The sequence below is a fragment of the Melanostigma gelatinosum genome, assembly GCF_949748355.1.
Source record: "Melanostigma gelatinosum genome assembly, chromosome: 12".
NCBI lineage: Eukaryota > Metazoa > Chordata > Actinopteri > Perciformes > Zoarcidae > Melanostigma > Melanostigma gelatinosum.
The window spans coordinates 10,049,847-10,077,679 of record NC_136645.1 but is presented as its reverse complement, the minus strand read 5'-3'; the positions used below and the strand labels follow the sequence as shown (position 1 = coordinate 10,077,679).

At 42.0% G+C, this 27,833-nt stretch overlaps 1 protein-coding gene across 1 annotated transcript; it reads left to right on the top strand.

Annotated features, from left to right (window-relative positions):
* Positions 1–1,130: 1,130 nt before the first annotated feature.
* comtd1 (catechol-O-methyltransferase domain containing 1) lies at positions 1,131–27,679 on the top strand (the record flags this gene model as incomplete). The annotated part of the gene is made up of 8 exons (XM_079280131.1): positions 1,131–1,140; positions 4,212–4,244; positions 25,130–25,248; positions 25,893–25,998; positions 26,466–26,584; positions 26,987–27,041; positions 27,141–27,274; positions 27,379–27,679. The coding sequence occupies 8 exons, from the start codon at positions 1,131–1,133 to the stop codon at positions 27,529–27,531; spliced, it is 729 nt and encodes a 242-aa protein (XP_079136257.1). The 3' UTR covers positions 27,532–27,679.
* Positions 27,680–27,833: the final 154 nt, after the last annotated feature.

Here is a 27,833-nt window from a genome sequence, read left to right as displayed (position 1 = left end):
AAACTGGAATAGAATGCATTCATCTCCCCAAATTACATTTCTAATCTAAGAAGGGATATACTAGAGAGGGAAAAAACCTTCAGTGCTATACACAGCTTGCAGCTTACTGTCCTGGGGGAAAGCTTTAGTGCAGACAAACCAAAAACCCAGATATCTAAACAATCCAGTATTCTAAAAAAAATCAAAAGAACCAATGAAATGAGGGACTGTGTAATGTGTTTTATATTTGCATTCAGAAATCATTACTAAATTGTTCACACGTAAGTTGACATTTTGGTAAATATGTGGCAAATGTTACATTTGCACTGAGACGCACAGTGCTGATATAATTGGAATACATATTTTTCCCCCATTAGTGAATAATATATAAGAGAGTTGGCCTGAGGTAATTGCCGCTAATGATTTTCAGAATGCTACATGCCATCAGCATATGCCAATGGAAATTCAATAGTATAAGCGTTGAATGTGAGAGAAGATACATTGTGATGTAAGTTTTATTGACTTATTTGTCAACTCAAGTCGATAGAAAACTACTGCGAACATGGTGGCCTGACAGTCTACTTCCATTGAAACAAAATTTTTACTTCGTTATGAATCAGATTAACTGACTACTCACAGTGCCTGTTTACCGATATAAAAATATTTGTTAAGGCATCAATCTCCGACTCAGTAGGGGAACTTAAGGACAGGTGTTTTTCCTGTCCCTTATTGTAGCTCCTGGCCATGCGGGCATATTGAAAGTTAGCACCCCTACTTACCAGACCACCAAAATAAAACAACCTTTTCATGACTTTGTATCATTGATCAATCCTGGCTTTATGAAGCCCAATTCATTTCTGATCCTTAGTTTATTGTTACCGATCATTCTCTGGAGTTGGAGCAAAAACATTTCGAGAAGTTGACTGCTGTGCTTTAAGAACAGAAGTGTTTTAAAGCTTCAAACACATGTCATGCATCTACCAACACAGTAGTTGCTGTTGCTTTGAGTACAACGTTCTCCAGATTTTGATTGATTTCATATCATCTCATCTTTATGTACTGCACAGGTTTTGCAACCTTGTTGGCAATACGTCACATGCATATTCAAGACAGCACATCATCTGCACATCAAAACGTTTCAAAAGTTAGTGATGTATCAAGGTGAGAGAAGGGTACGGACACATGGCAGAGGGTGGTCTGAAGGGGAGGAGGAGTGGTTTTAATTTAAGGAATGCAGTGGTGCTATATTTCACCCTCTGCTGTTGTCTCACATTATCTTGGTAAACATCACAGGTACTAATATGATATATTTTCCAGCAGGCGGTGTTTCATCCTGCTCCCTGCGTGATTGATGAATGACGGAGGGATGAAACAGGGACAGAGATTTATGGTGCTCGGGCGCATAGAATATGTATGATTATCAGCGGTATGGTGAAAGCAGCTCGGTTTGAGTGATGGGCGCATGGAGAGAAATCTACTAAATGACTCCATTCCCCCTGAGAAGTCACAGGAGTAGGGTTTTTATCTTTGTCTATCTCATTCTGGCCTTCTCTCAGGCATAGGTATGTTCTTGAAGATGAGTGGAAATGTACAAAGCATCACAGAGCAGAATTCGAGGTCGGCATTTGACGCAACATCGGCTTATTATTACATACTTGACATGCATGTTTGATGTTTAAGATAGTAGCAAAGAGAGACAGATTTTATGGACTAATACGATTTGAACAAATTTGACTAAGCGACAAAAAAAAATCAAATTTTCTGAAAGCAAAGCGACTTTCTCCGTCAACAGACAGTGCTGCATCACACTCACTTTGTCTTTGTCTACACTAATCAGCCTCTGAAAAGGTGCGACAGTAATTGTCAAAGTGAAATGCTGTAGTTTGCCCAGTAATTCTGTCTGAGCTCTGATATAGTTATAATACCCATTGGCACCTCTAAGTGCTTTAAACCGTCAGCTCCTAATTGATCAATACGACGTCATCATCAATCCCAAATTCTATGCACTTTATTGATCCTTCCGGAGCGCTTTCTGCTTCTCTGCATCTGTGATTGCCTCAGCCCACCACACACATGCCGAGTGTAAGGCATATTTTATCCCCCCGAAGCATTATCATATGCAGACTGTATTGTTTTCAGCATCTGAGAATTACTGCTTGCCAGCATGACTAGAATGACACCCTAGAGAGGGCTTCATTTCCTATTCACCTCAATTTATATTTACACTAGGGTCATAAATAACGCTAATGCACTGAGGTGGTTTGGTCAGAGTAATTGTTTATTTTCTTCCTAGTGAACTTGCTTGACAATATTGCTGATGAACACTTCAAAGTCTAGCTCGGAAGAGTGTCTCTACGTTCTCAAATATATTTCGTTTCTCTGTGGTTTTGTTGTAAGGGAACAACATTTTTAAGGGACTACACTGCTGTGAGAATTAAATTTTTTTTTAGATATATATTTTTAATCTGTATCAATTTGTGTGAAAAAAAAATCAGCTATTAAAAATTACATTTCGGAAATATAAACAATATTAATATGTCAGGAATATTGAAACTCTCAGCAAGCTATTAAGATGCTAGCTTCTTTTGCCTACAAAGTAAAACATATTTAAACTTCTGTTATGCTGCGGGACATTACACTACTGTGGGGACATTTTAAAACATGGCCTAGCTTCTATTTAACATCCCCACAACCCAAGAGCTTTGCCTGTTTGTCCCTAATGAGTGCGTCTTGTTTGCTTTACAGATGTGTTGCATCAGTGGCTAAGTGACCCTTTGCTATGCCCTGCCCCCCGCTGGTGGTCCATGAAGCTGTCAGAGTAACCATGAAGCCTACACTGTCACTAATGGCAATCACTGAATAAATATCAAATTTTTGGAAAAACACAAAAGTGATTTCAGAGAGAAGCAAACTTTTAAGGATGTATCCAGGATGTCAAACTGATTCAGCAGAATCTAAAGAAAGAAGCCAAAGCCTACAGATCAGAGTGTAAAAGTGAACCGCCACATCATCTGGTCATCGAGACAGAAAACAATGACATAAAGAAACAACACTGTTCCTGTAAAGCCGGGTATCTTCATTCACTGTTCCAATCATTAAAAGCAGAAGCAGCATGTGTGTACATTCAGTACACCTTCAGCAGCTTGCATAGCATAGAAATGCTAATGTTGGTTAATGATCTGCTGATGTACTCTAATGTTCGGTCCACAGGTTTTTATGTAGAAACATAACATTTTAGAAACGCATATCTCAGTCCAACCTCTCAGCGTAACGAGTATCACTATTACACAACGCGCAACCACGATTAGTTTGAAATTCACCAAATCTGCATAAAAATGACAAAAATCGGAAACTCTTGCCTGAGAGTCTGTGGAGCAGAGCGGGTGATTGGCCAGTTTACGTTCAAGGGGCGGGATTAAGCAAATGGTCAAGCCCCCTCCAGTGTTATGTCAGTAACACTCCAATCTCTTCCGACGCACGCCCCAATTTAACCAAACAAACACCTATAACACTTTATACTAGAAGTACAATGTTGCATTATTGATGAAACTATTTCATTGCAGAATATCTCGGTTTTAAAGGCCTGAAGATGATAAGTAGCCAGCTAGCTTTAAGCAACTGGCCTAAAGGCAGCCAGATACCACCTATTTTCATTCATGTTCAATAATTTAATCAGCGGGAGATTGTGAGGGCTAGATTTTGCCCACATTTAATTGGTTCTTATCACAACACTGGTTTATTTGTCCTCCCTTTGTCTGTGCGATGTGCACAATTTCACTCTTTAGAAGAACCAGGCATAGAAGCATGCTGGTAGCCTTGTGAAATAAACATTCTTCACAGCAGACATTTGGACTTGTCAGCAGGAAACACACAGGTGTTACTAATAACATTAATGACACCTTGGTTCCATCAAGTGTCCCAGTGAGCCAGCGTGTACGATACCAGGACCCTGGAATTACCTCACCTGAATGGAATGCAGTCATCATTAATGTTTTTAATTACAGCGGCGTTTTTTTCCTGCTATAATACGTCAAAAAGTCTGCCGTGTCTTGTAGCATTCACATTTACCTAACTAACCAGTGAAGGTGGCCAAAAGTGAAACTATCTGTGAATATGAGTATAGCTTACAAGACAAAGGTATCACAGACATACGGTTTAGACTGAGAAAATGACTTTGCTTCTCTTTCAAATCAAATTGTCTTCGACAAAGCGTGTGCTTGTTCTCCCAGCAGGTTTGATGCTGTGGAGGACACGACGCCAGAAGGGTAAAGACCCGTTCCTGAAAAATGACTCACCCTGTGCTCATGTGACAGTGGCACGTGTCCAAGTGCAGTCCATGAGGTGAAACAAAGAGAGGATTTGCCGTCTTGTAATTGTAATTTAATAAAGATCTCGCCTGGTATCAGCAGAGCATGACAGGCAGGGCCTTCCTGCGCTTGTTAATGCAATTGTTATGGTCAGACGGCGCTTTCACAAATCATGCTGAAAGTTGGGTGACAGCAGAGCTCATGGATACTTCCTGAGAAGCTCAGACATGTTTTGGCCAGGAAATGGCTGCACATGTTGTGCTGTCTGGTTGCAAAGAGCTGCAGAGTATTTGTTGTGCGAGAGGAAGAGATGTGATTTCAACGAGAGGATTCATACAGAGTGGGAAATATTGATATTGTGGAGGGCTATAAAACATATGTATTCACATTATTTGAAACTGAACAAGAAAGACAGTGAAGTTAATAGAAAATAATAGATACAGTTTAAGGGAAAGCATTTCCAAAATGGAGGCTTTTAACGCATTCCCTCCACACTGACACCACCACCCTCTGCGGCTCTTGTTTCGCCTCTCTTATTCTCATAGTGATGAATGGGTGATGTGTGACAGAGGGAGCTCCAGTAAAGCCCTGCATACATGCCAAAATGCATTTTACAAGCACTGCTCTAATCAGCCTGCAGCCAGAGGCTCATAAATTGCCTCAGTGTGTCATGGAGCTGGTGAACAAACGCATGCTTATGGTCACTGCTGAGGGCTGAATTTACAGCAGGCCGCGCTCTCTGTGCCGAACCAACTCCGAGGGCTGCTGGTGATGTTTGCGAGTCACTTCAATAGAGGGAGGAACAACCCAGTGCCTTTATATTACAAAAAAAAGAAAAAATGACAGGGTACAATAATTTATGCGCCTGTTTAATCAGCTGAGTGTATATGTAGGCAAATGTTTGCATATTGCTGCATGCTTTATGTCAGATGTAAGTGCGTGAGCACATGTCCCCGTGTTTGGATGCACTCACTCATGTGGAAAGTCTCAAACATGTTAAAAGCTGTCATTACATCCATATTTAAGGACCTCTGGTGGATTCATGAAGAGTTCATATGCTCTTCTGAATGATCAGAATGACTTGAAGGGCTCCAGCAGGTAGAATGTGTCACCATTCCAGTTGGAAGGTTGTTTTGTTCTTTTTAATCCCAGCTGTAACCTTCAGCGTCCTCCACTGACAGGAAATGCAATTTATCAACTCGGGATGACACCGGCGGAGGAGATATATGCAGGACTGTACTTCCCCAGATAAGTCTAATAACGTGGAGCCCTGTTCCTGCTCTGCTCCTCATTTTCAACCAACAGGGAAATTCCTGAAGTAGGAGAGGTTGATCAAATAAAACGATACTTTGAAGTATACACTTGAGTCCTACGATGACTTCGCCAAGTCCTCAAATGTCATTTTAGAATTTTAAATAAAGGCACCTTTTCATCTTTTTAGACTATACTTTAAAAATTAAGGTATTCCACGCACGCACGCACATTATATTACAGTCATTTAGTCATTTAGAAGCTTTTATCCAAATACAATTCAGATTGTAAGTCACATTTATATACCGTAGGCACAGCTACAGGAGCAATTTTGGGGTTAAGTGTATTGCTCAAGGATACATCGACATGTGACCAGCGGAGCTGGGGATCGAACCACCGATCCTCTCGGCCCTGCTATCCACACACACACACACACACACCTACACCTACACACACACACACACACACACACACACACACACACACACACACACACACACACACACACACACACACACACACACACACACACACACACACACACACACACACACACTGGGTGGATGTGTGGACAGACATTATTGAATAAAGGAACAGCCATGGTGTGTGTTTTAGAAACATGTGTGTGTTGGCCTCAGGCCATGAGTGCTGGTGTAGAAAGGATGAGCATGAGGCACAAGTATGTGTGTCCTGAACTATACTGAGGCAGATACAGCTCCTGTTGTTTGTAGACTGTTCTGGACTGGATTTGTCACGTCATTGTTCAACAAATAGCACAGCTCAGAAGCTTCTTTATTTACAACGCTATGTTTTTGTAATCTTAATGCATGTCCGGGTTTTTATACATCATTTTATCATTTTACATTTAATCCAACTGGGATCCTTAGGGTGGCAGCACTGAGCATGACCTCAAATTGGAGTTGTTTCTGTAACAAATATATAGTTTTTGCACATCAAGTGAAAGGTAGCAAATTACGTTTTGAAGTGGCCACTAGGTAACCCTGACAAAGGAGGAGACAACATGTCTTCCAGCAGCTTTCTATGCGATGCGATACAAAATAAAATAACATCCTGTGTCTGTATATTGAAGCAAGACAGATTTTGTGTGTAAAAATGTGCAGAACACACTTGTGATGACATATCTATAATGGTCTTCACCTTCAACATTTCCTCACTTTTACATAGCTGTCGAATAAAACCTCTGCAGAGGAAAGCTCATAACTGCTCTGAGAGTATAGCCTGCATCTATGAAATCCAAGATTTGTTGCTTTTTATTTTGAGAGAGGATACGGTTGGGTTTTTACATTAACACACAAGCGCATACTCTCACACACACACACAGACACAGACACCCCATTCTGCTCTGCTAGTCAATAAGCAGACTGCGGCTTTGGCAGAGCTCTATCTTATTTACAGGACGTTTGTTGCACTTGACATTTATCGTGGCTCCGGGGCCGTGAACTTCATGCAAACGCCATTGAAGCGTTCAATGCCAAGGGCCCGGGGCGTCCTGTCTCGGCGTCATCGCAAGTCTTCTCACGCTGAGATAAATCACTTCAACTGGACCCCAAGCACAGGGAAGGAGAGGGATGGAGGTGGGGGATGCGAGGATGGAGAGAGTTGGATGAAGGGAGCAGGGAGAAGGGCAGGCAGAGGGAGAGAAGAGGCTCGGGGAGAGGGATACCCGGAGGTTAACGCCAGCCCCATTTCTCCCTCGTTAATTGTTGGGTGAGTTCACAGAAATATCACTAACCATTATCAAGGCAGCATATGGTTTGGGTAAATGCCCTTTAGATCTCAGAGGGATGTAAATACTGTCACCACATGACTTCCCTTGGTCTGCTCATGGCCACAGGACATGAAAGCTCTAGTTCTTAACCATCTGATCAATGCAATATCTTGAATTGGAGGCTTGGGTGGAAGAGTGCGTACTTTTCTATGTAGCTATTAAAGTTCAACTGCAATCAAACATAGAAAATCATTATTTTTTTAAAAAACATCTTGTGTAGAGATCTCTAGGTTGTTTCTGCTCGGTACCTTCTCATGGCAAAGACAGTCAAGAAGCAGCACATGGTCCTATTATGTGTAGAACAGTACAAGACGTAATAGTGGTACAGATTAAAAAAAAATGGCTTCAGTAAATAATGATGAATGCAACGATGGAGCCAACCATATCCTCCCGGCAGCTCTCGGGGCCATATATCCTCTCGCCGTCAGCCCCAAATTATAAATCAAACTTCTCACACGTCTGTGTGATTCATTACAATTCATCGTCAATAATTTACAGAAGTGGTTTTCAGATGCTTTTAACTTTGCACTGGCAGTAATTTACTAACCCAGAGGGGAAAAAAAGAGAAAGAGAACAACACTGCTGTATTTTTTTTTTTCTACTTGACTGGCAGTGCAGTAGCTAAGCGATATGGAAGGGTAAAGAATTAGATCGTTGATGAAGGCTCATTGATTCAAATGCTTGATGTTCTTGGAGAGGCAAAAAAAGACGACACTGAAGAATTAGCTTCAGGCTGCCCTCTGAGCATCTTGCTACAGAGGTACTCTGACTCAGATCCAGTGCAAAAAGTTGATAATCATTTCAGCAAAAACACACCCAAGGCAAACAACTAACAGACAGCACAAAGTACGCTGAGAAAAAAAGACTTATTCGTACCAACAAAGCCCTATTTGAGTCATCACAACACGCTAGTGCTTGTGTCAAAGTCTGATTCCTAAGGTTTGCTCTCTGGAAAGAATTGCAACATTTGACATGTTATTTGGGTTTTACATCATAACCTGTATCCGTGTAAGTGTTCATTATGCCCCGCTCTTCCAAAGGTAGCTGATCTACACAGAGGCTATTTCTGGTGCTGTGTGACACTGATGACGTTGACAGCAATCGCCTCCCCACATCACAGCCACTGCAAAGGTCAGACCAAATGAGAGGGATGTGTAAGCAAAGCCTGTCCTCCTGCCTCAGACTGATCTGGCCTGAGGCACTCTGGCTGATGAGGCCTAAACATCAGCGCGGGGGTCATTATTTCAACTAGAGAAGCACTTAACTCCTTTACTCCCCGTCTCTGAGGACACTGCTGCAGCAAGGTGGACGCGGGAGGAAGAAAGGGAGGGCACAGCGTTGGGTTTTGTCCACAAAGAATACAAAACAACTTTTTTTTCTTCCTTCCTCGTCTCTTGGTGAAGGTAATTCCTGCACACCCTGTTTGAATCAATTAATTACAAAGCTGGCTGGGTATCAAAGGTAAATGATTTAATTATATTCCCTGTGTCTTTGTTAAGAAGCCAACTGTCAGGCAGTGGTAAGTGGGGCTGTGGCCCTCTGTTGCGCCTGAGGGGCTTGTGTGAATGTGTGTGTAGGAGAGTGTGTGTGTGTGTTTGTGTTTCTGCGTGTGTGGGGAAAAAGAAAGGGAGAGTGTAGCTATGTGTTCATACTTGTGGCAGTGTATTTGCCAGTATGAGAGTGTCCACACCAGAAAAACTACAGAATTCACCACTTCTTTTTGGCCACTGCCATCTTGACTTTTTGGAACTGAATGAGGGGTGAATCTAAGTACAACCTAAAGCTGAAGAAGACATTTTTAGGCTTTTAGGCAAAGATTGCAAGACGACAACACGGATAACTCCCAGACCGGACAGTGGAGTGGTAGTGACCTGTCAATCACAAGGTACTGTAGCCACACCCTATCCTGCTTTATTGTCTATTTTACTCCAAACGGCACCATAATTAACGAAATGAACATCATGCTGTATTGAAGAAGACTTGAAACTAACAGTTGAGACCGTAAACTCGTGTTTACAAATGTTTGCTGAGGTAATAAATCAAGTTAGCTATTAGAAAAAGGTCTGACTATGACACCCGAGGCTGCACCTTTCATCTCTTACCGACAGTCTTCGACTTTCTCTAACCATAATCAAGTAGTTTTAGTTGCATACATTTCACCAGACCATAAACCTGCATTGAGTGATTTCAGATTTTTAGCCACCTTCACATAGCAGAGCAAGCGGTTAACAACATTTACATGATATCATTTTACACAGCCCTCGGTTGCTTATTTACACATCCAGCAGACAATAAATCACATCGTCCATCACAATAAACATAAAACCTGTACCTCTGCTTTGTTTCGCTACTAAGCCAAAGTCAACATGACTTCCTAACTGGGAGAATGTGTTACTCTGTTCAGCAGGTAATATTAGGGTTGGTTTAAAAAATGTTTACAAAATTAAATAAATGTTGAAAGTAAAATGTCAGTTTGGGTAGATCCATTGTCCCAAATGACATAAATGCCATCTTAATGTCAAGCATGTTCAAATATACATATGAACATACAGTACACGCTCACATACTGCACAAACAAACCCCCTGAATAGACTCACACCCGTTTTTGAAATGAAGTCATATCACATGTACACGTGTTTTGGTTATTCATTACCGCAGGAGACATAATTCAGCAGCCGAATTCTGCTCTGAGATCAATCTAGAAGATACACGATTACGACCGACTGTTTCAGATGCCTTGTTCGTGGGTGATGAGAGCTTTTCTACTGGGAGAGCAAATGACACTCGCCTCCACGCCTCAGAAGGAGAAGGCCATGTTTTTGGTGACAAAGTATCTGAAACACACACACAGACACACACACACACACACGGTTATATTTTCTGTGTTCAAGCAAACAGTTTAAACAGAGGATAAAGCTTTCATAATGTGGGGATGAACAGTGGCACATATCAGTAGATCTTGATTGTTATCTAACAGAAATGCTTTCGAGACGTGACAGATCAGTGTATCGAGAAAATGACTAACCACGGGAGACATGTTCTTAATGAAACAAATGTGTCACAAAAAGTCCCATTCATACAGCTGAAGAATCGCTGAAGAAGCAGGGCCCTGCCTTAAAGATAAAGAGAGCCGTTACTTAGGTTTTGTCACAGCACAAAGAAGCTGTTTATAGCACAGAGGCCTTGATAAACCTTTTTCTGGCCAAACAAGGTAAATGAAGCATAATTGGAAGCCCATTACCAAATTGAAAAACGGGTGCCTTTTGTTTTAACTGTGTTAGAATCGAACTGAGGGCGCCTCTCCCACTCTGTAAACCTGCATCAAACTGCAGGGCTCAATAATTATAATGTTCAGGATCCTTCTGAGGGGCGAAGAAAATCAATAGACTAAGGACAAAGAACCTATAGCCATCACTTCATTCTCTTATCACTGTGATTTAGGGCAAGAGGAGGATGTTAAATAACTGTAAATCTTCAGCTATGACTTTGAGGGTGCTTTATGGCAGTTCTTACAGCGTCTCCCAGACAGAATGTCCATACCTTCCGCCGACCACAGAATTTATAGCTTTATTACCCTTTGTCTTAAAGAGCAGGGAGACATAGCAGGGAGGAAGGAGATAACAGCCCAGCACATGGGCGGTTGGGGAAAAAAAAAAGAATTCGGATGCCATCATCGACAGAGACATATCTCTGTGACAGGTTTACGGCTCAGGAGTAGGGCTTCTATTTGGGGGTGGAAGACAAGAAAGAGTGGGTGTCCCCCTCCACCCAACCACCTCTCTCCTAACTCCCAACTGTGCATCTCACACATATCCCCAAACTGCAGCACGTGCAAACCCTGCCCCCTGTGGAGGAAGCTAAATTCAATTTCCGACTTATCCCCTGATGATGAGATTTACTCTGTTGTTTATTTGCCTCCACACCACCGCTGCCACCCTGCCACCACACCTTCCAGGAGGTCACAGGGAGGGCTGACACAAGGGGAGGGGTGAGGCTAGGGAGGGCTGACAGAAGGAGGGAGGAGGAGAGCTTTTTCCGCCACAAGTCATGAGTTCCTCTGTACCAGGCAGATGCTTCCTCATATTTTGTTTGTTGCTGCGCTGACAAGTGGCTTATTGTTTCCCTTAATAAGGGTACAGTGTTCCCGGTGATGGGAATTAGAGCGAGGCGTAAGTCACCGAGACCGAGTCACTAGATAATGGGAGATTTGTCATGAATGCAAAAGGCACAGTTATTATCAGTGCTGTTTAAAAGAGCAAGGCCTCTGATTTGTCTTCAAGCTGTACTCATGGGTACTGTGAAGTCTGGAAATTAAAGTCACACTTTGCTTGAACCCTGTGAGAGCGGTTCCAGTGTTTCCAGACAAATGCCCCCACACCCTGTTCTAAACTCCGTCAACTCATGACGACTGATCGTTCAGTAACTTAATGGACATAGCCTCATGTTTACTGTGCGATTCAAAAGGAGCTCCTATGCAGTAGGACTATATCACGATGGAGCTTGATTTATGTGTGTTTTTACTAAAGCTTGTTTCTCACTATCTATGTCTATGTCATTGCAGATCCACTGTAGATAGACATAAACATTCTTAAAAATAATGAAAACAACAGTCAAATAGCTGTAAAATAATTGCTTTTTTGGCTGCTTGGAGGCAGTGGAACAAGCTGTCAACACCACACTGACATATTATCACCTTTTAAGTTGATGCGGCATGCAAATCACACAGAGCAACATTAACATTAATTTGAAATTGTGTTTCTGGTCACAAACTGGATGTAAGTCTAACTTTCACTCTTATTTTAGCTTTAGCTTCGCTCTCCACAAACTCCTGATGGAAATGTCTGGATCTTAAGCAGCTACATGATCCACTCTGTTCATCAGAAATTTGCTAAATGTGTCAGCTACCAAACCGATGTGGATTTGTCTCTGGGTGACACGGCATCAACATAAAAATACAGATTACAGCATCTTTGAACTTTTTTTTTTTTTTTAAACGACAGCTACATAACAAAACGCTTGATCATCATAAATGATTGGTGGCCAGCCAAACATGGTAAAGCTGCAAAAACATAAAGAAGTCATTGCTGAACTTCTTTGTTGAGCACCAAGCTGAAAAGCAGACCTGCTTGTAAGCACAGTTTGACCCGGGTGTCAACAGCTGCTCAGACAAGAAACGACAATTTACCAGAACTTCACTCTGAACAGCAGAAAGGAAGTCAACAAAACAATGGTCTTCTCCAGTGATAAAAACAAATGTTTGATGGCTCAGACTTCAAAACCAACAGCAAATCTATAATAGCTTCCCTTTCTGAAAGAAACTACTTGAACTTCGCCAGCTGTCTGTGTATCATTTTGGGGTGTAAAACCATCTAGAAATTGTTGTGCCTATCAAGCAGGAGTAAGTATCTCGAAGAAACTACAGCGAGAACAAAATCGACAACTTCGTAATGATGCAGAGCTGCAGAAATTAAGAAAACCAGGGAAGGGATTTAGCACAATTACATACCCTCAGAGAGTGATTTGTGGTTGTACATTGAGAAGCTTGAATCCTGCACCATCCAACATGGCCAGTGAGCAGTGCAGCAGTGAGGGTGTCCTCTTCCTGACAGCTCCCCCTAGGGCCCTGGAATACATTAACCACTGAGGTCCACAGGGGTGTTGGGAACAATTACTCACTCCTGCCATGTGACACCCTCGATAAATTAAACTCCCCCTTTAAGTTTTAAAGGCAAATGCATATTGTGGCCATCACTTAGCGGATGGCCTGTCCGTGCTTGTGCATAATTTGATGTAACAATGTGTTTCCACAACTTGGTAACTCGACCCAGCAGCTGACTACAGATGAGTGAGCAATGTGGCAATGAGGTCGGAGGGTAAAGAGGAAGTGTGGAGAAAAATTGCATTAAAAGCTCTGTGTGTGTGTGTCTTCATAATTAATACATTCTAGTCCATCAAGCTGTAATCTAATTATGAAGTATGCCCTCATCTGCCATGAATCATTTCTGCGCTCTGTTCGCTAAATTAGGGGAAAGATTACGGACACATCATTGAGGTTTCAATGATTTTTCTTTGTGAAAAGCACAGAAAAAAAGTTAGTGGCCCAACACAAAATGATTGCTAAACCCCATGTTGCTAATGGCTTTAAAGAAAATGTAATTATGATTTAATAATTGACAAATTAAGCACAGGGAGCTTACATTTTTTTGGCAATGGCCATGATCCATAAAATCTGTTTTTCTAACAGCTGCATGTCTGAAAGAGGTAATTACATTCTCTGTAAACACATAAAACCTCAGCAAATACACCCAGCAGACGGCTGCGGATTAGGGGTGCGATGGAGATGTCATCCCGTCCTCATGATGGCACATCTGGAAGATAACTCTGGAAAATACAGCTGGTGATAGGTTCTTTCAATAAAAAGTCTCTAAATAAATTTTCCCGGAGCAGAAGTTACTACGGCAGTGACAACCCAAAGAGAAACTCACAGAGCTGTGCTGAGGAACATCAACACCTCTACCCAACAAAAAAAAACGTCGCCCTCAAAAACTAATTAGGTGTCACACTGAGTTTATATTGAGATTACTTGCTTCAGTATAATATCATTTTATTTATGGAACACTCCAGAAACAAGGAAAGACACTTTTCTTTTTTTGAGTTAGCTCTGCAAAAACACAAACGATCCACGCTGACACGTAACAATCCAGAAACATTTGTGAACATCCATGCCGGGTTTCCAGCGTAGAAAGATATTGAGCCCAAGTCCTCCCCCTCCTCCTCTGTCCAATGAGGAATCTGACAATTCCTCCTTGGAGCCAATGTTCTGTCATATCACGAAGAGGCCACCGGGTCAAGTTGAGTGAAACTTTATACTTCCCTTCTGTCGGTGCTCTTTTCAACACTAATGATCTCGACGAGCAACACGTCGGCTCTTGAGACAGAGAGCAGGTGAAAAAGGGGAGACGCAGGGCAGATATAGAAACCAAATGTAATGTGTAAGATGTGTAACGTGATTAGTCGAGTCCCCAGCCGAGGCCTTCAGTCAAAGGCAGCCAGATCACAAGACACATTAAGAGACACTCCGTCACGATCTGAAAGAACATCTGAGTTCTCAGCTGCCGCCATTCATTTTCACAATGACAGTGAATGCGGTTGAAAGCAGTGGGACGTCTGAATGGCATTAAGCTTTCAACTTTGATTAGGTGACTTGCAGAAGATGAAGAGAAATCATTTAGAGGAGGATAAGTGTGCCAGGAGATAATGGCTCCACAGGTTGAATATGGCGAAGAATTACTGGCTCCGAGTGGAGCTGATGAAACACAGCAACAACCTGAGAAATCCAGGTGCGTGCATGTTTATCTGTGTGTTTGCAGAGGCGCGGCACGCAAATGTGTGTGAAACCGAATGTGCATCGTACGATGTGTGAGTGGTGCGTGCGTGCATGTGCATATCTGCCAAAAAACTCAGTTTCTTTGTGTTTCATGTCAGGCGTCTTGGTGACAGCAGTTCACGTTGAGGTGACATTGTATTGGAAAACAAAACTAAGAGGGCTAAATATCTCCAGCAAATACTTTGTCATCGCATATTTAGCCAAATTAATGTTAAAAAATGGATTACTGTTTGATTACTCACATGGAAAATTGTCAGCCTTTGAGCTCAAAAGACTACTCGCACACATACATATCTGGTTAACCATTACCTTATGCGTAGGCTTATGCCCAAAAAAAACAGTGTGAGGGACTGCGTGCATCACCTGGAGATTCAAAGTGTATCTGTGAAAGTACTAAATCCTTCAAAATGTCTTTTAAAACTTTAAGAATGTTCTCTGTGCCCTGACCAAAACAAAACATGATGACAGGTGCCAGTTTACGACATCCCTCTCTTTATCTCTGAGTCTCCTCAATTTCCCCCGACAGAGGGAAAAAAGACAGAGATGGGGGGGGGGGGGGAGGAGAGGGAGCGCAGGGGACCTGAAGTGTGTTTAGGAGGAAGATGGCTGTCAGTAGCTGTCAATCGTCGACTTTTTGATGCCATCGTCTCGGCACAGGCCTGTCTGTCTCACAGTGTAACAGCTATCAAAGACTCACTCACAGCAGAGACAGGCGCTCGGGTGGAAACACGAGGATATCCACACATTCTCTCATTTACACCTGGCACATAAACTTTGTGAAATCTGGGTCTGTGAATCGTGATTGAGCCGATCGTTCTCACCTGGCCTTGAAGCGATAAACATCTTGAAGCTATGTCCCGTTAGTGCATGACATATGATTGTTGGTAAATGTTTGGAAAGAGATCTCGACTGAGATTCTGAGAATTGGTACATTTTATTTCGTTTGTTTTAGTGCTTTTGCTTACATGGTGCGGCATTCTAATGATGCATGCTTAATAACATATGAATGAGCTGTAACTAATAGCGTTATTGATGGTGAAAAAAACATTATTATTTTTTTCATATTAACGCTTTGTTGATCAGTAGAAAGTTGAGATATGCATTTGATTGGTGCATATTCTCTTTCTAGCACAACTTTGTCTTTTTAGCTCTTTGATTTATCTTGATGGGTTATTCGTAAGTTACTCATTATCTAAGAGACATGGGGTTCTTTGTAATCCCTAAATAATCAGCCATCCTGTCTGCAGAAGTGTATAAATGCAAAAAGGATGCTTCCATTACAACAATTAGTCCATAATCGTTTAATCAAATTGTCCAAGAAATGTGAATGAAATGAAGTTCTAAAATGTATTAAATGTCATTATAATTATACACATTTTATTTAAATTGAGGTGGACAGCTTAAGAAAATAACAAAGCATTTATAAATACCATTACTTATCATTTTGCTATCACATAAATATTATCAGTACCATGTTGACAGGGTTATTGTGAGATTGGTGGAGAAAACAAGAATGTTCAGTACAAACAATGGTTCTAATGATCTGCTTTGTTTGCTTTCCTTTGGTCAATTTTAGCAGCTCCAAGTGACAAATTATTCCACCGTACGTATTTGACCGGTTAGCCCTGCATCCAGCACAACAGCAGGGGAAACATTTCAACAGCAAGCAGCACAGTCGCTTATTTCAAATGGTCGATATCATGAACAATTGATCAGTGATCGATTAAAAGAAAGTCCCACACTGGTTGCCTTTATTGTCCTATTGTTGACCGCTACAGGACATTTTGAAGAGAGCATGTGACTGTACGCTGCTTTGGTGAAATCATCAATCTATCCTGCTGTGTCCTTGGTGGACTGTCTTTTTTCATCTTGTTTGAGACAGTTGCCATACTACACCTCTTTATTGGTCCAAGAAGACATCAGAATGACTGTGTCCAGATGACCAGATCACTAATGGACACATGGAGGTGGAGGAGATGTTGGCCTCTCCTTTGTGGGTTGCTTCACTCTGTCCATTTGGCAGGTACACATACAGACAGATCAACAAAATATGGCATGATCCCCACTCAAGCACACAGCTCAATCGCCGTCCTGTGCCTGCAGTGCGTAGCTGCCTTCGGGAAGTCCTGTCAGCGCTTACCATTTGGCCTTGAACCTGTGCTAAACTATTGAGTTCATCATGCATAAAACATTAAAGATGTGCATCCGAAAGGCTGTGGCTGCCTGTTTATTGGCACTCACAGCTCCATAAACCATTTTCATCCCTTGCAGGATGAGACGCACATGCTCTGCAGTCCTATTGATGGCGTTTAACACAGAATATAAACCATAAAACACAATAATAAACATAAGCGGAGCAAATAAATCTGATTCATAATAACCCCGAGGCGGGATTTATGTAAGCAAAGATAGAGTCTTTGTGCAAATTGATGGTACAAGCTCTATCAAAGCACCAGTGAGACACTAATATAGTCTTATAAACACACCAGCAACACTCTAAAGTAGCTTCATCGCTCCTCTTTGGCTGGCCTAAGTGCTTAAGTAATGTATTGCTTTCATAAGTGTGCAACTTCGTGGTACTTTCTTTTGGTGGAAATATGTCTCCATCCTCTGGGTAGTGTGATTAAGAATAAAATACAAAGAGCATTACTTTGGAATAAATTCAAACAATGACATAAAGTAGGAAAGTGTTAGCCGGGCTGAGCTGAGCTGCAGCAGTTCTCTCTCTGAGAGGCCCCTGTGATGACGGCAGGGAGCTCAAGACGTATCCATCACCAGCACACACTGTCCCCCTGGCACCCAAGCTAATGTATCACCTCTGGATTACAGTAATATCTGTCTGATGGATGTTTTCTGAGTGGAGCGGGCCACGTGTACCCCAGACAGAAGCCTGAGTTGCTGGGTGTAGCTCTGAGGAGATGGGGCCTCTGCTCCTGGAGGTCCGATTTACTTCTATCCCCCTCCTCTGCTGAATACAACACCTCCTCCCAGTCATTCATCCTGCCGTCTTTCCCCAGTCTTCAGCTATTTGTGTGTGTGTATGTATGTGCATGCATGCCTGCTCACATGTGTTAGTCACAGGTCTCCACTGAGAGGCCGACTGCCATCCTGGGGCGATGCCTGGGTTCCTCCAGTCACATTTACTGCCTTCATTTGGCCTGATGAATGGTTCGCTGCCTTATCAGTCCCTCTGCCTGCAATCCCAAGTGGATCCCTGGAGCCTCACACTGCCTGCAGCTTCGGTCGCTCTCTCCAGCACAAGCTCGTTCTGCTTCTTTCACACACACACCCTCACACACACACACACACACACACACACACACTCACACAAACAGATACGCACAATTACATACGGATAATACTATTGTAGATGTACAGTTCAGAAAACGACATGCACATGAACAACAACAATGCACCAATTGTAGCAGCCAAAAACTCTGCAGAGCCGTAACACACACACACACACACACACACACACATACACACACACACACACACACACAAGGCACACAAGCATACGCACGCGTCAGCTAGCAAATCCATCATCTTTATTTCTTCCCCAATGTGCTCATATTTTTCTTGTGGCTGTACCATGCTCACAAAAATATTTATTTTTGCTGATTTTTTTTTCCGCGAGGAAACACAAAAGGAATCACACCTCTCTTTCTCCCTGGCTCATGCCAAAATAATCAATGCTTTCCAGAGAGGGACTTGTGGCGCGACATGCGTGGAGGGAAGGCAGAAGGATGCAGACATAGCTCCGGGGCTCTGGTTGTAGATAATAAGTGAGGAGCAGTCCTTGGGTATGTTTTACAGCTATCAAGACTCATCATATTTGACATGCATTCTGGTGTTTACACAGTCTCTTCCGTAAAATCCTCTCCAGCTATAGAAGGGGGAACAGGGTGCAGGGAGCACACACAACGCAGCACACACAGAAGTGCTTAGAAAAGAGGAGCCAGTTGTTGCCTTCGCTTTCTCTTTCTCTGTCTCTCTCCCCCTCTTTTCTCCGTGTCCCATCTTTTATCCACGGCACAATTGGCGACGTTAGCACCTGTCAGCTGACTGACTTCTTGTTCCCGGTGGCTTATGAAAAAATCATGGCTGCTGGGCTTCAGAGGCTGCTTTCCCATCAATATGAATTCACCATGGTCTTCATGCAACATTAGGCCAGGCCCTGTTTTCATACAGCAAGCCACACGCTCCTTCGTCTGCAATACACAAGAGGAAATGAAAAGAGTAAATAGTCCTTTTAGAATGTTGCATTCGATCATGGGTGGAACCAAGTCGCCTATGAAAGGGACCAGTATGCTTTGCTCTCAAAAGCACATTTGCTTTCCATCCCCAGATATTACGGCACTGTGCTCTGTGTCCCTTATTAGTGTGTCCTGTTTTACTGAAAATGAAACAATTCTCAGTGAAGCCCTGCCACGGTTGTCCCCCATTGTTATACTCATTTCCACATGTAGATGGGTAACTCTGTTGATGTACTTTTGGTTGTAGCAGGATGTCATGAGGCATGTATGAGGATTATGCAGAGGTGAATGAACCAAAGCACCCTCAGCAAAATGACACTGGTGAGATGGATGCTTGCAGCTCTCAGTTATATGCTGAATTATTCTGTTCACTTTCAGTTATGTAAATAAAATACAACAGGGCAGGCGACTGAGCATACAACACTTTTTCCTGTCTCTCTGTGTTGTCATTTCTCTAAATCAGCGGTTACAAACTTCCACAAGCACACACATCACAAGAATTCTCCTTCACAAAATAATTTTTCATTTTTTTGACTTTGTTTCCGATATTTTACTATTTCTTTTGAGATATGGTGATGAGTCCATTCCCATACAGTACCTGAGTTTTGGTACAAATACTAAAATGATACTATACTTTGAGGAATACAAACCGATGTTTTATTTAACGAAAGGAGCCCCACTTCTCAAAGGTCAAATGTTTGAAACACAAGTGGCTGTACAAGAACTTTACTTCAATAGAAACTTTTTGATTTAGATCTAGAACTACATTACCAAAGAATAAGCAAAGACGACAACAAATCTGACCAGACATTTGAAGCTTTGGGTACTTTAAAAAAAATAAATACTAAGTAGACAAACTGTTCGGTAGCAAGAGTATTGAGGTTTGATATACAGCATTAGCCATGAAGGCTTGGAAGTAGGCCGCATCGGTTTGCATTAAGGGGTCACAAGCAAAAGAGTAGCCAACTGCTCTAAATAACCTGCCACACTCAAACAGTAAAATGGTCAAAATTACTCAGAAATGTTGATTTCAAGCAGCTAATAAAGCGCCGACTAATTTGGCCTTCGTTTTACATCTGTCTTTCTTGGACCTGCTGCAAACCCTCTGCTTTCCTTCATCTCCCCATCTCTCTTAGCCTTTTAAACATGCTGAAAGTCAATTAACTACAGCACTTCTCCCTGACATCATCGCGCTAATACAAGCTGCTCTTGACCTTATGTTTGTGTGTCTTCAGCGGATGGGAGCGCCATGCTTCTCCCTGATTGGATTAACTTCAGATGTGGTCTGTGTCCGGGTCTATTACAGAGGCAGTGTTGTGATTTCGAAGCCCAAGCCAAGATCCCCCCCCCCCCCCCACCCACCCATCCCCCGTCAGCGCCACTGTCCCACCCCTCTCCTTCTTTACACCCCCCTGAAGGCCTGTTCTCCCAACACGACATCTCCCAACACCCCACACATGAAGAATTGTCTCTCACACACCCCCCCCCCCCCCCCCCACACACACACACACACACACACACACACACACACACACACACACACACACACACACACACACACACACACACACACACACACACACACACACACACGTGTCTGCTCATGCCTCCAAACAGTCATATCCCATGTGTCTCCTGCACAGTGATGGGATGCCTGAAGAAACCGGCCATCCCTGCAACCGCATCCTCCGTCTCTCTCTGTTCCCTTTTACCAAGTCCGGAGGGGTCATCTCAGACAGAGGGCTTCTAATCAACTCAATTAAGCGAGTCTGATTGCCATGGCAAATTGGTCTGGGTTATAACATTATCATTAGAGCCTCAAGTGCGATCACAATGGGACACGGCAGTCAGATGAGAGTGAGACTAATAGGAAGGGAGGATGAAGTGACTCTGGACACGAACTCAGGCAGAGATTGAGTTTGTCTTTGTGGAGATGAGCAAATAAAAATGTGACTTTCCGCACACGAAAGACTGGAGGAAGTACATTGTTAAAGGGGAATAGGGCAGTTACATATATGAGTATTCAGTACTGCCACAAAGACGAAGCATTTTTTCCTGTGAAACTGACTGACAACCACTGTGAGGTGTTGTGGGAGCAGCTCTACCGTGTACACAATGATATAGCTAGCAGACCTGCTGGCTTAAGAACCAGTGGTAATTGTTTCTGAGGATATGACATTTGTCTCTTCTTGTGGCTTGCTCACGGTGTCAACACCTTTCATATAGCCAAGGTTTTTTTTTCACTGTGGCTCACGTGCCCTGAAGCAGCCTGTTTGATCTTTTTGAGGACTGTCAACTTATTGTGTGACTCCATGGAAATTGAATTATGTATTTATTTACACGCCAGGTTAATAGAAAAGATGCCTAGGTGATTTGAAAGTCAAACAACCACACCTGCCATTCATTTCTCTTTTTTTTTCTGAAGCAGATCCTCTGTTTTGTTCTGTACGGCTTGAATACACAAAGAGAGGAGGATAATGAATTGAAGGACTTATCCTCGACATTCATGCTCCAAAATACATTGTAGTTTAATACTGCAGCAATAAATCCAGATTTCCATGATTGAAAAGCAGTTTGGGGGAATATTTTTGCTATATCCTCATTCTGCAACTCTCCAAGTGGCCTACATAAACCCATGCTCTTTGTCTGTGTGTGTGCGTGTATGTCGAGAAACACTCGTTCGGGTCTTGCACAGCAGCACGGTGGCCCAGTTTGAGTAAAATCAGTGTCAGTGCATCTCTAATGGTGGGTGCTGGTGCGTGTGCACGTTGTGCGAGCCTCCTCCGGAAGCTTTAAACAGGCATGTCATGTTGGGAGACGCTGCTGTCAAACGGAGGACAAATCTGAGGACGTCAATTGAATGCCGAGAAACGTCTGCCAGTCGTTTTGACGTGGGTCTCTCCATTGTGATTAGCATCACTTAATATTCATGCGCGCTTATCTGCCTGCTGACACGGTGCCGAACTGACTGCTGTTATTAGAGTGCATCACAAGCAGCCTCCCCGTCATAAACAAACGGAGGATGTAACAGCCATGTGGCATTACAAGCATGTCAATATGTGCCGCTCTCTGTACTCTGTGACGGTGTCACAGGTCAATTCAACAAGAGGAAAGTGATATTACTTCGCAGACAGCGGAGTGAAGGCCCGGCTCTCTTTGTGCCACCAGCCTGTGTGTGCATAGAAAAAGACTGTGGATTAGCTAAACAACACTGCCACTTGCTGTTCACGTTTAGGTACTAAACAACTAAATACATTGACATGCAGTTTGAATGAACTCACAAGTGCTAAAAGGCCTAAACACTTTCTGTGGACTTGTCTCAGGAGTTTTTTTTCTTTCTAGATAATGCTTGAAAAACAAAATATAGACCGTCACATGAGTTTTAAGACAGGCCTGGTTTTAAATCTACTCCATAGATATATATCTTCTGTGCATGGTTTGCAAAGGCTTTTTTCAGATGTCTTTCCTCCCACGCGCTAAATGCATCAAAACAGGAACCTCTTGAATTATTTTGTTTCATATTAGCAGTTGTATGTGTCCCTACCACATACTTTTTTTTCTACCTCTGAGAGTTTGTGAATGTGTATCATTGTGGCACTCTGACAGTCACGGCCGGGGGGGGGGGGAAAGAACAGTGGTGTGCTCGCTCACCATCAGCACACATTTTTTCATTCCTTAAACAGACACAAAAAGCAGCTGAGGGACCCGGGCCTGTCTGTAGAATGTGCTGGGGAAGAGTAGGTACTTGGCACAAGTAGCAGAAACAATTAGCGTCACATAAGCAGAGGCCTGAAGCAGCTGGAGAGAGTGGGAGAACGGGAGAGAGAGGGGTGGGTGGGAAAACACGGCATCTCATTTTCACCGCCAGGTCCTGTGTGCAGACTCTGAGAGATCCCCTTCCTTTCCTCATCACAACTTCAACATTTTCTTTTAAAGACAGTCCATGTCACAGCTAATTTAATTGAGGCGTTGTTGTTGGCGGCATGTTTTTGTTTGCATCTGTGCATTCTTAATTCGAGAAAAGACAGAGGAAGCTCTGTGTCCTTGGAGAGACCTCACATCCCACTCACATCCCCAAAATCCCTTTTTGAACATTCCTGGCTACCGTCTCTCCCTGTTCCCGTTTTGAAGTTGCGAGACGACATGATCTAAAGTGTGGCTCATGAAAACACTCCAGCAGTCTTGCTCTGCAAAACATTGTGCTCATTAAGCTTTGCCTACTTTACAGATAAGCTCAAAGAACATTTTTATTTTTTTTTATTTTTAAAAGATCACTTTTGAAAGAAGGAAGTGCTTCCTGTAAACCACCGAAAAACATGATTCAATTCTTAAATAATTATTATTTTAAAGTCTGCCACACTCACATTTGAGTTGCTAAGTTCTGCTTTTAGGTCAGTATGGCCACTCCGCTCACTTCGCTGGCTCTTCATTGCCACTGTTGCTGGCAATTTGACAAGATAAAGTGCCCACGTTGACCTCTCCCTCTGCAGCTGTGTGTCCAGTTTCTATATATATATATATATATCAAACATAAGCAGTGTCTATGAAAGCATAGCTGGCACCATAAATGGTACCATGAATTTGTCAAACAGTATAATCACAAGCAGAGAATACTCATCAAGTCAGCTAATCAATGGATGTCAGCTACACAGCAGCTAACGTTAGCCACGTCATGCTACCTACCGGTCGTAGTCTCTCTTTAAGGCCTCTTTTTGTATTTGAACACTAAAATCATTTCAACAGTGAACACTTGAAATAATGAAAGCACCAGCAAATGACAAGGTAGCACAAACCATATTTTGGTGCCAAATTGTTACCTCTTCACCTAAGATTTCATCAAACCTTTTTTTTTTACAAACTTTTACAAAATAAGCAAAACATAATAGCGATGATGAAGATCTTGAGTGTATAATGAGAATACATTTGTACAATTTAAATCATACGCTACAAATCTGGTTTGAATTGAAATCAAACACTATTACTTAGCTTGTTTATTAATAACAAGTCTTTCTTTGCTTCTTGATCACTCACAAACAAAAACTGTGATGTCTGGGAGCACAGGGATCATATGAGCTCTGAAACGGACTGCATTCTTCTTTATTGCTCGATATGCTTTGCTGTGGAACGCCACAAACTGTCAGAGTAAGGAGGTCTTTGTGCGAGCACATTTAATTACAAACGGAGTTCAGAAAAATACTGGACAAAACTCCTGTAAATTCACTCTCATCATTGAACAAGGAAATAAAGCAATCAACCCTTCTACCACTAAGAGGCAGTACTGTACGACAGTGGGAAAACTGTTCAGTGACATAACCTCAGTTCTGTCTGTGCCCTAGACTTGTACTCAACGGTCTGCCAGGGTAAATGTTGCCTTCAGAATCATGGGACTCTTGTTGGATACTCGAAAGCTTTTATGAACGCTAAAAGAGAGTCTTGATTCCTTCAGCTGACAGCAATTTAAAACTACTCACACCGGAATTTACACAGTGAGGATTTTATCTTGTGAAATACACAAAAGTACAAATTTTTACAAATGAATTGCAGTGATACACAGTGCTGAGTAATAGTGCACATTCAGGCAGACTGAACAACAAACACAGATGAAACAGTCCAAAGTGTGTTTGTTTGAATTAGAAAGTAACTGATTGATCGGCAGTATTTTGAGTTTCACAGCTTCAGGATACAAAAAGAAGTCAGTGTTTGTACTTTTTAATAAAAGAGGAGCTTTGTCTTGGGACTCTGCTGTAATATGCAGTGATTTAATCTTGTATTTTTTTCAGTAATACGTTAAGACTAACTTTTTGATACAAACATATTGTTGTCTATCTTACAGAAACGTTCCTACTTTCACAATATACCTGAAAAATCAATAAGTTGAGACTCCCACTCAAAGGTGAAGCAAAACAAACAGACAGTATTGTACAAATAGGACAGACACAGAGATTCAGTGGCTTTACTCTTGAGCTGTTCAACCTTTCTTTAACAAAGCACTGAGCCAACCCCCCAAAATGGCTACAGGTATCAAAATGATTTGTTGCATTGGACTTGCTGTTGTGCTAACAGGTATGATATGATGGTTTTGTGTATAATCTGGCAGATGACAGGGATTTATTGGATTGGTAGTTAAGTGGTGGTTGCTGTTCTGTTTCTTGTCGGTCAGGTGTGGGAAAGTCTGCCTTGATAGGGAAGAGCCACAGCGGAGGGAAGGACGATCCTGTGCTGCAGTACGTTGTCAACAACTCTCTGAGGGAGCACCCTGTTCTCACCAAACTCAGACTGGTAAGAGAACCAGCGAGTACTCGCATGCTAGTGCCTCATGCTGAGATGGAGAAAATAAATCAAGCACTCATTTCATAACTTGCATTGTAATTATTTTGTCGCTTGTTTTAGTGAGACGCTCCTGCATTGTTGAGAGGTGTTTCAGTATGATGCTGCTCGGGCCTCTGAGTCAAGCCCCCCTTGTTACATCCAAGTTGATGTCTTTACATTTTTTCCCTATGAAATTCAGTTCAGGATTCTTTTGATCACCTCTTTAGCTTAGCATGGGCAGGTGCCTGCCAACATGAATCAACATGCTGAAGAGCCACCAGCAGGTTATTTAGGTCAGACGAAGGCCGGTTGGTCATCTGGAGCTCCAGGCTAAAAACTAAAGATGATTGTGGCTTTGAAGTTGTTGCTTCTAAACTTTGCATCAAACTTTGGGACTGGATACTTTTTAAAAGTATAGCTGCAGACATACTTGCTTAGAATTGCATATTTTCAGTTGTATTTTGTGTCCCATCTAGATTATATTATCTTCCCTTTCTATAAAACAATACATTTTAAAAGAATACACAGCAAATGAGGAGTACCAAGATATCTTGTCGATTCATTAAATCAGAATATTTATTGATGTGTGCATTTTTTTGATCTTGTTATTTCAGAGAACTCTTGAAGACCAATGGAGTATCATGATGGTTGCCAGTGAACAAGCCCAGTTCATGGCAAATCTCATGAGACTGATAAATGCAACGAAAACGATTGAAATTGGTGAGATTATGTGAGATCAAATAGAAGACGAAGCAAAAACGGAAACCAGAGCAGAATACATAATGTTGAAAATAAAATACTGCTTACTTTCTAGCACAACATGTTTTACTCTGAAAGGCATCAATCTGATTGTAACTGACAAAACATAACCTGACAGGACAGAGATGTTTTACTTCAATACATTTTCTTAGGTCTGAAAAATGTCAGTTGAATTTATTTCAATAAAGTATTTCAAGTGCTTAAAGCAGAAAATAAAAATGTATTTAAAAGCTTTTGAAATTACACAACCTGAAATTGCCTACTGGGAATTTTAAAGAGGTGTCTCACGGCTTTGAATTTTGCAGTATTCATATTTCATCAGTAATGTTTTGATTCCATTTTAGAAATAGGCATTCGGTTGCATGGCTTTTCTTTTCTAGAAAAAAAATCGAATTATTGTTTGAGTTAACATGATGTTTTTTCTGCAGGGATGTACACAGGGTACAATGCACTGAGCATGGCTTTGGCCATGTCAGAGAATGGAAGAGTGGTAGCTTGTGAAATAGAAGGCACCTACGTGGACATTGCCACACCGTTTTTTAAAGAGGTGAGAAAATGTCTTTCTGAACAGCATGACTCAAATTGTCTACAAGATAAAAGAAGATACTGTAAAAGGTAGGATTTGTTCACGAAACCTTTAATCTTAACTCGGTACATGTGCCATTACACAACCTGGCACTTGCATTTGGTATTTTGAGAGTAAGATTGAAGTTTGCTTCTGTCAGAGAAAAATTGTGCAGCAGACAGCACACTGTTCACCCTGCACGGCTACTCCGTCAGTAAGACTTCACAAAATGCTGCTGGCTGGAGAGTAAAAAAAGTGTCTTCTCAGGGAACTGTTTCAAATTGAGATGCAAAATCAATTCCTGTTTAAGCCTTCCCTAACAGTCTCTTTAAAAGATAAATGAAGATCCCTGCACACCTCTCATACACTTGAACCTTTTCTCAGGCGGGAGTTGAAAATAAGATAGACGTCCGCCATCAAATAGCCACGAAGACACTGAGTAAGTGCTTTCATAATAAATAAATCTCAGTCATGAGTTCTGATAAAAAATGAACTGAGTCATGTTTTGCATTCATGACTTTCATCTCTGTTTCATCAGATGACCTGATAGCAGCCGGGGAAGCTGGAACATATGACTTTGTGTTCATCGATGCCGATAAGTTAAACTATGACAGATACTACGAGAAGTCCCTTGAGCTCATACGAACAGGGGGCATCATTGCGATTGACAACGTACGTACAATACACACAAGCAGGATCTGTCATGTTGTGGTGTGGAGAGGTGTACGGCATGATGGAACAGAATAAAACAGCACTGCTGTTGCTTTATTTGAAAGGTGCTGTGGAGCGGAAAGGTTGTGAATCCTGCGCCCGAAGACCTCACCTCCCAGGCTCTGGATGCTCTGAATAAGAAGCTACACAACGACCAGAGGATTGAGCTGAGCATGCTCATTGTGGGCGACGGGCTGTCCATCGTCATTAAACGCTAAAATCACGAGATCAAAAGTTTAATATTTGTCATATTGGTGCTTTAGCTTTGGTATTGAATAGAAATGAGGAGTGCATTGCCTTCTGTATTCTTTTGCCAGCTACAACAATAATCTATAACGTCCTTTCTAAAGAATATAAAACATTACAACTTCATCTCTGTGTTTAATGTCTTTACCAGGACAGCAATCATGAAAGAGCTACAAATAAAACAAATATACTGTTTCATCAAAATCACATAACTCCAAAATCAATATATGCCAGAGTGCTACAGCTCAAGATCAGATAAACATAAAAAAAGTGG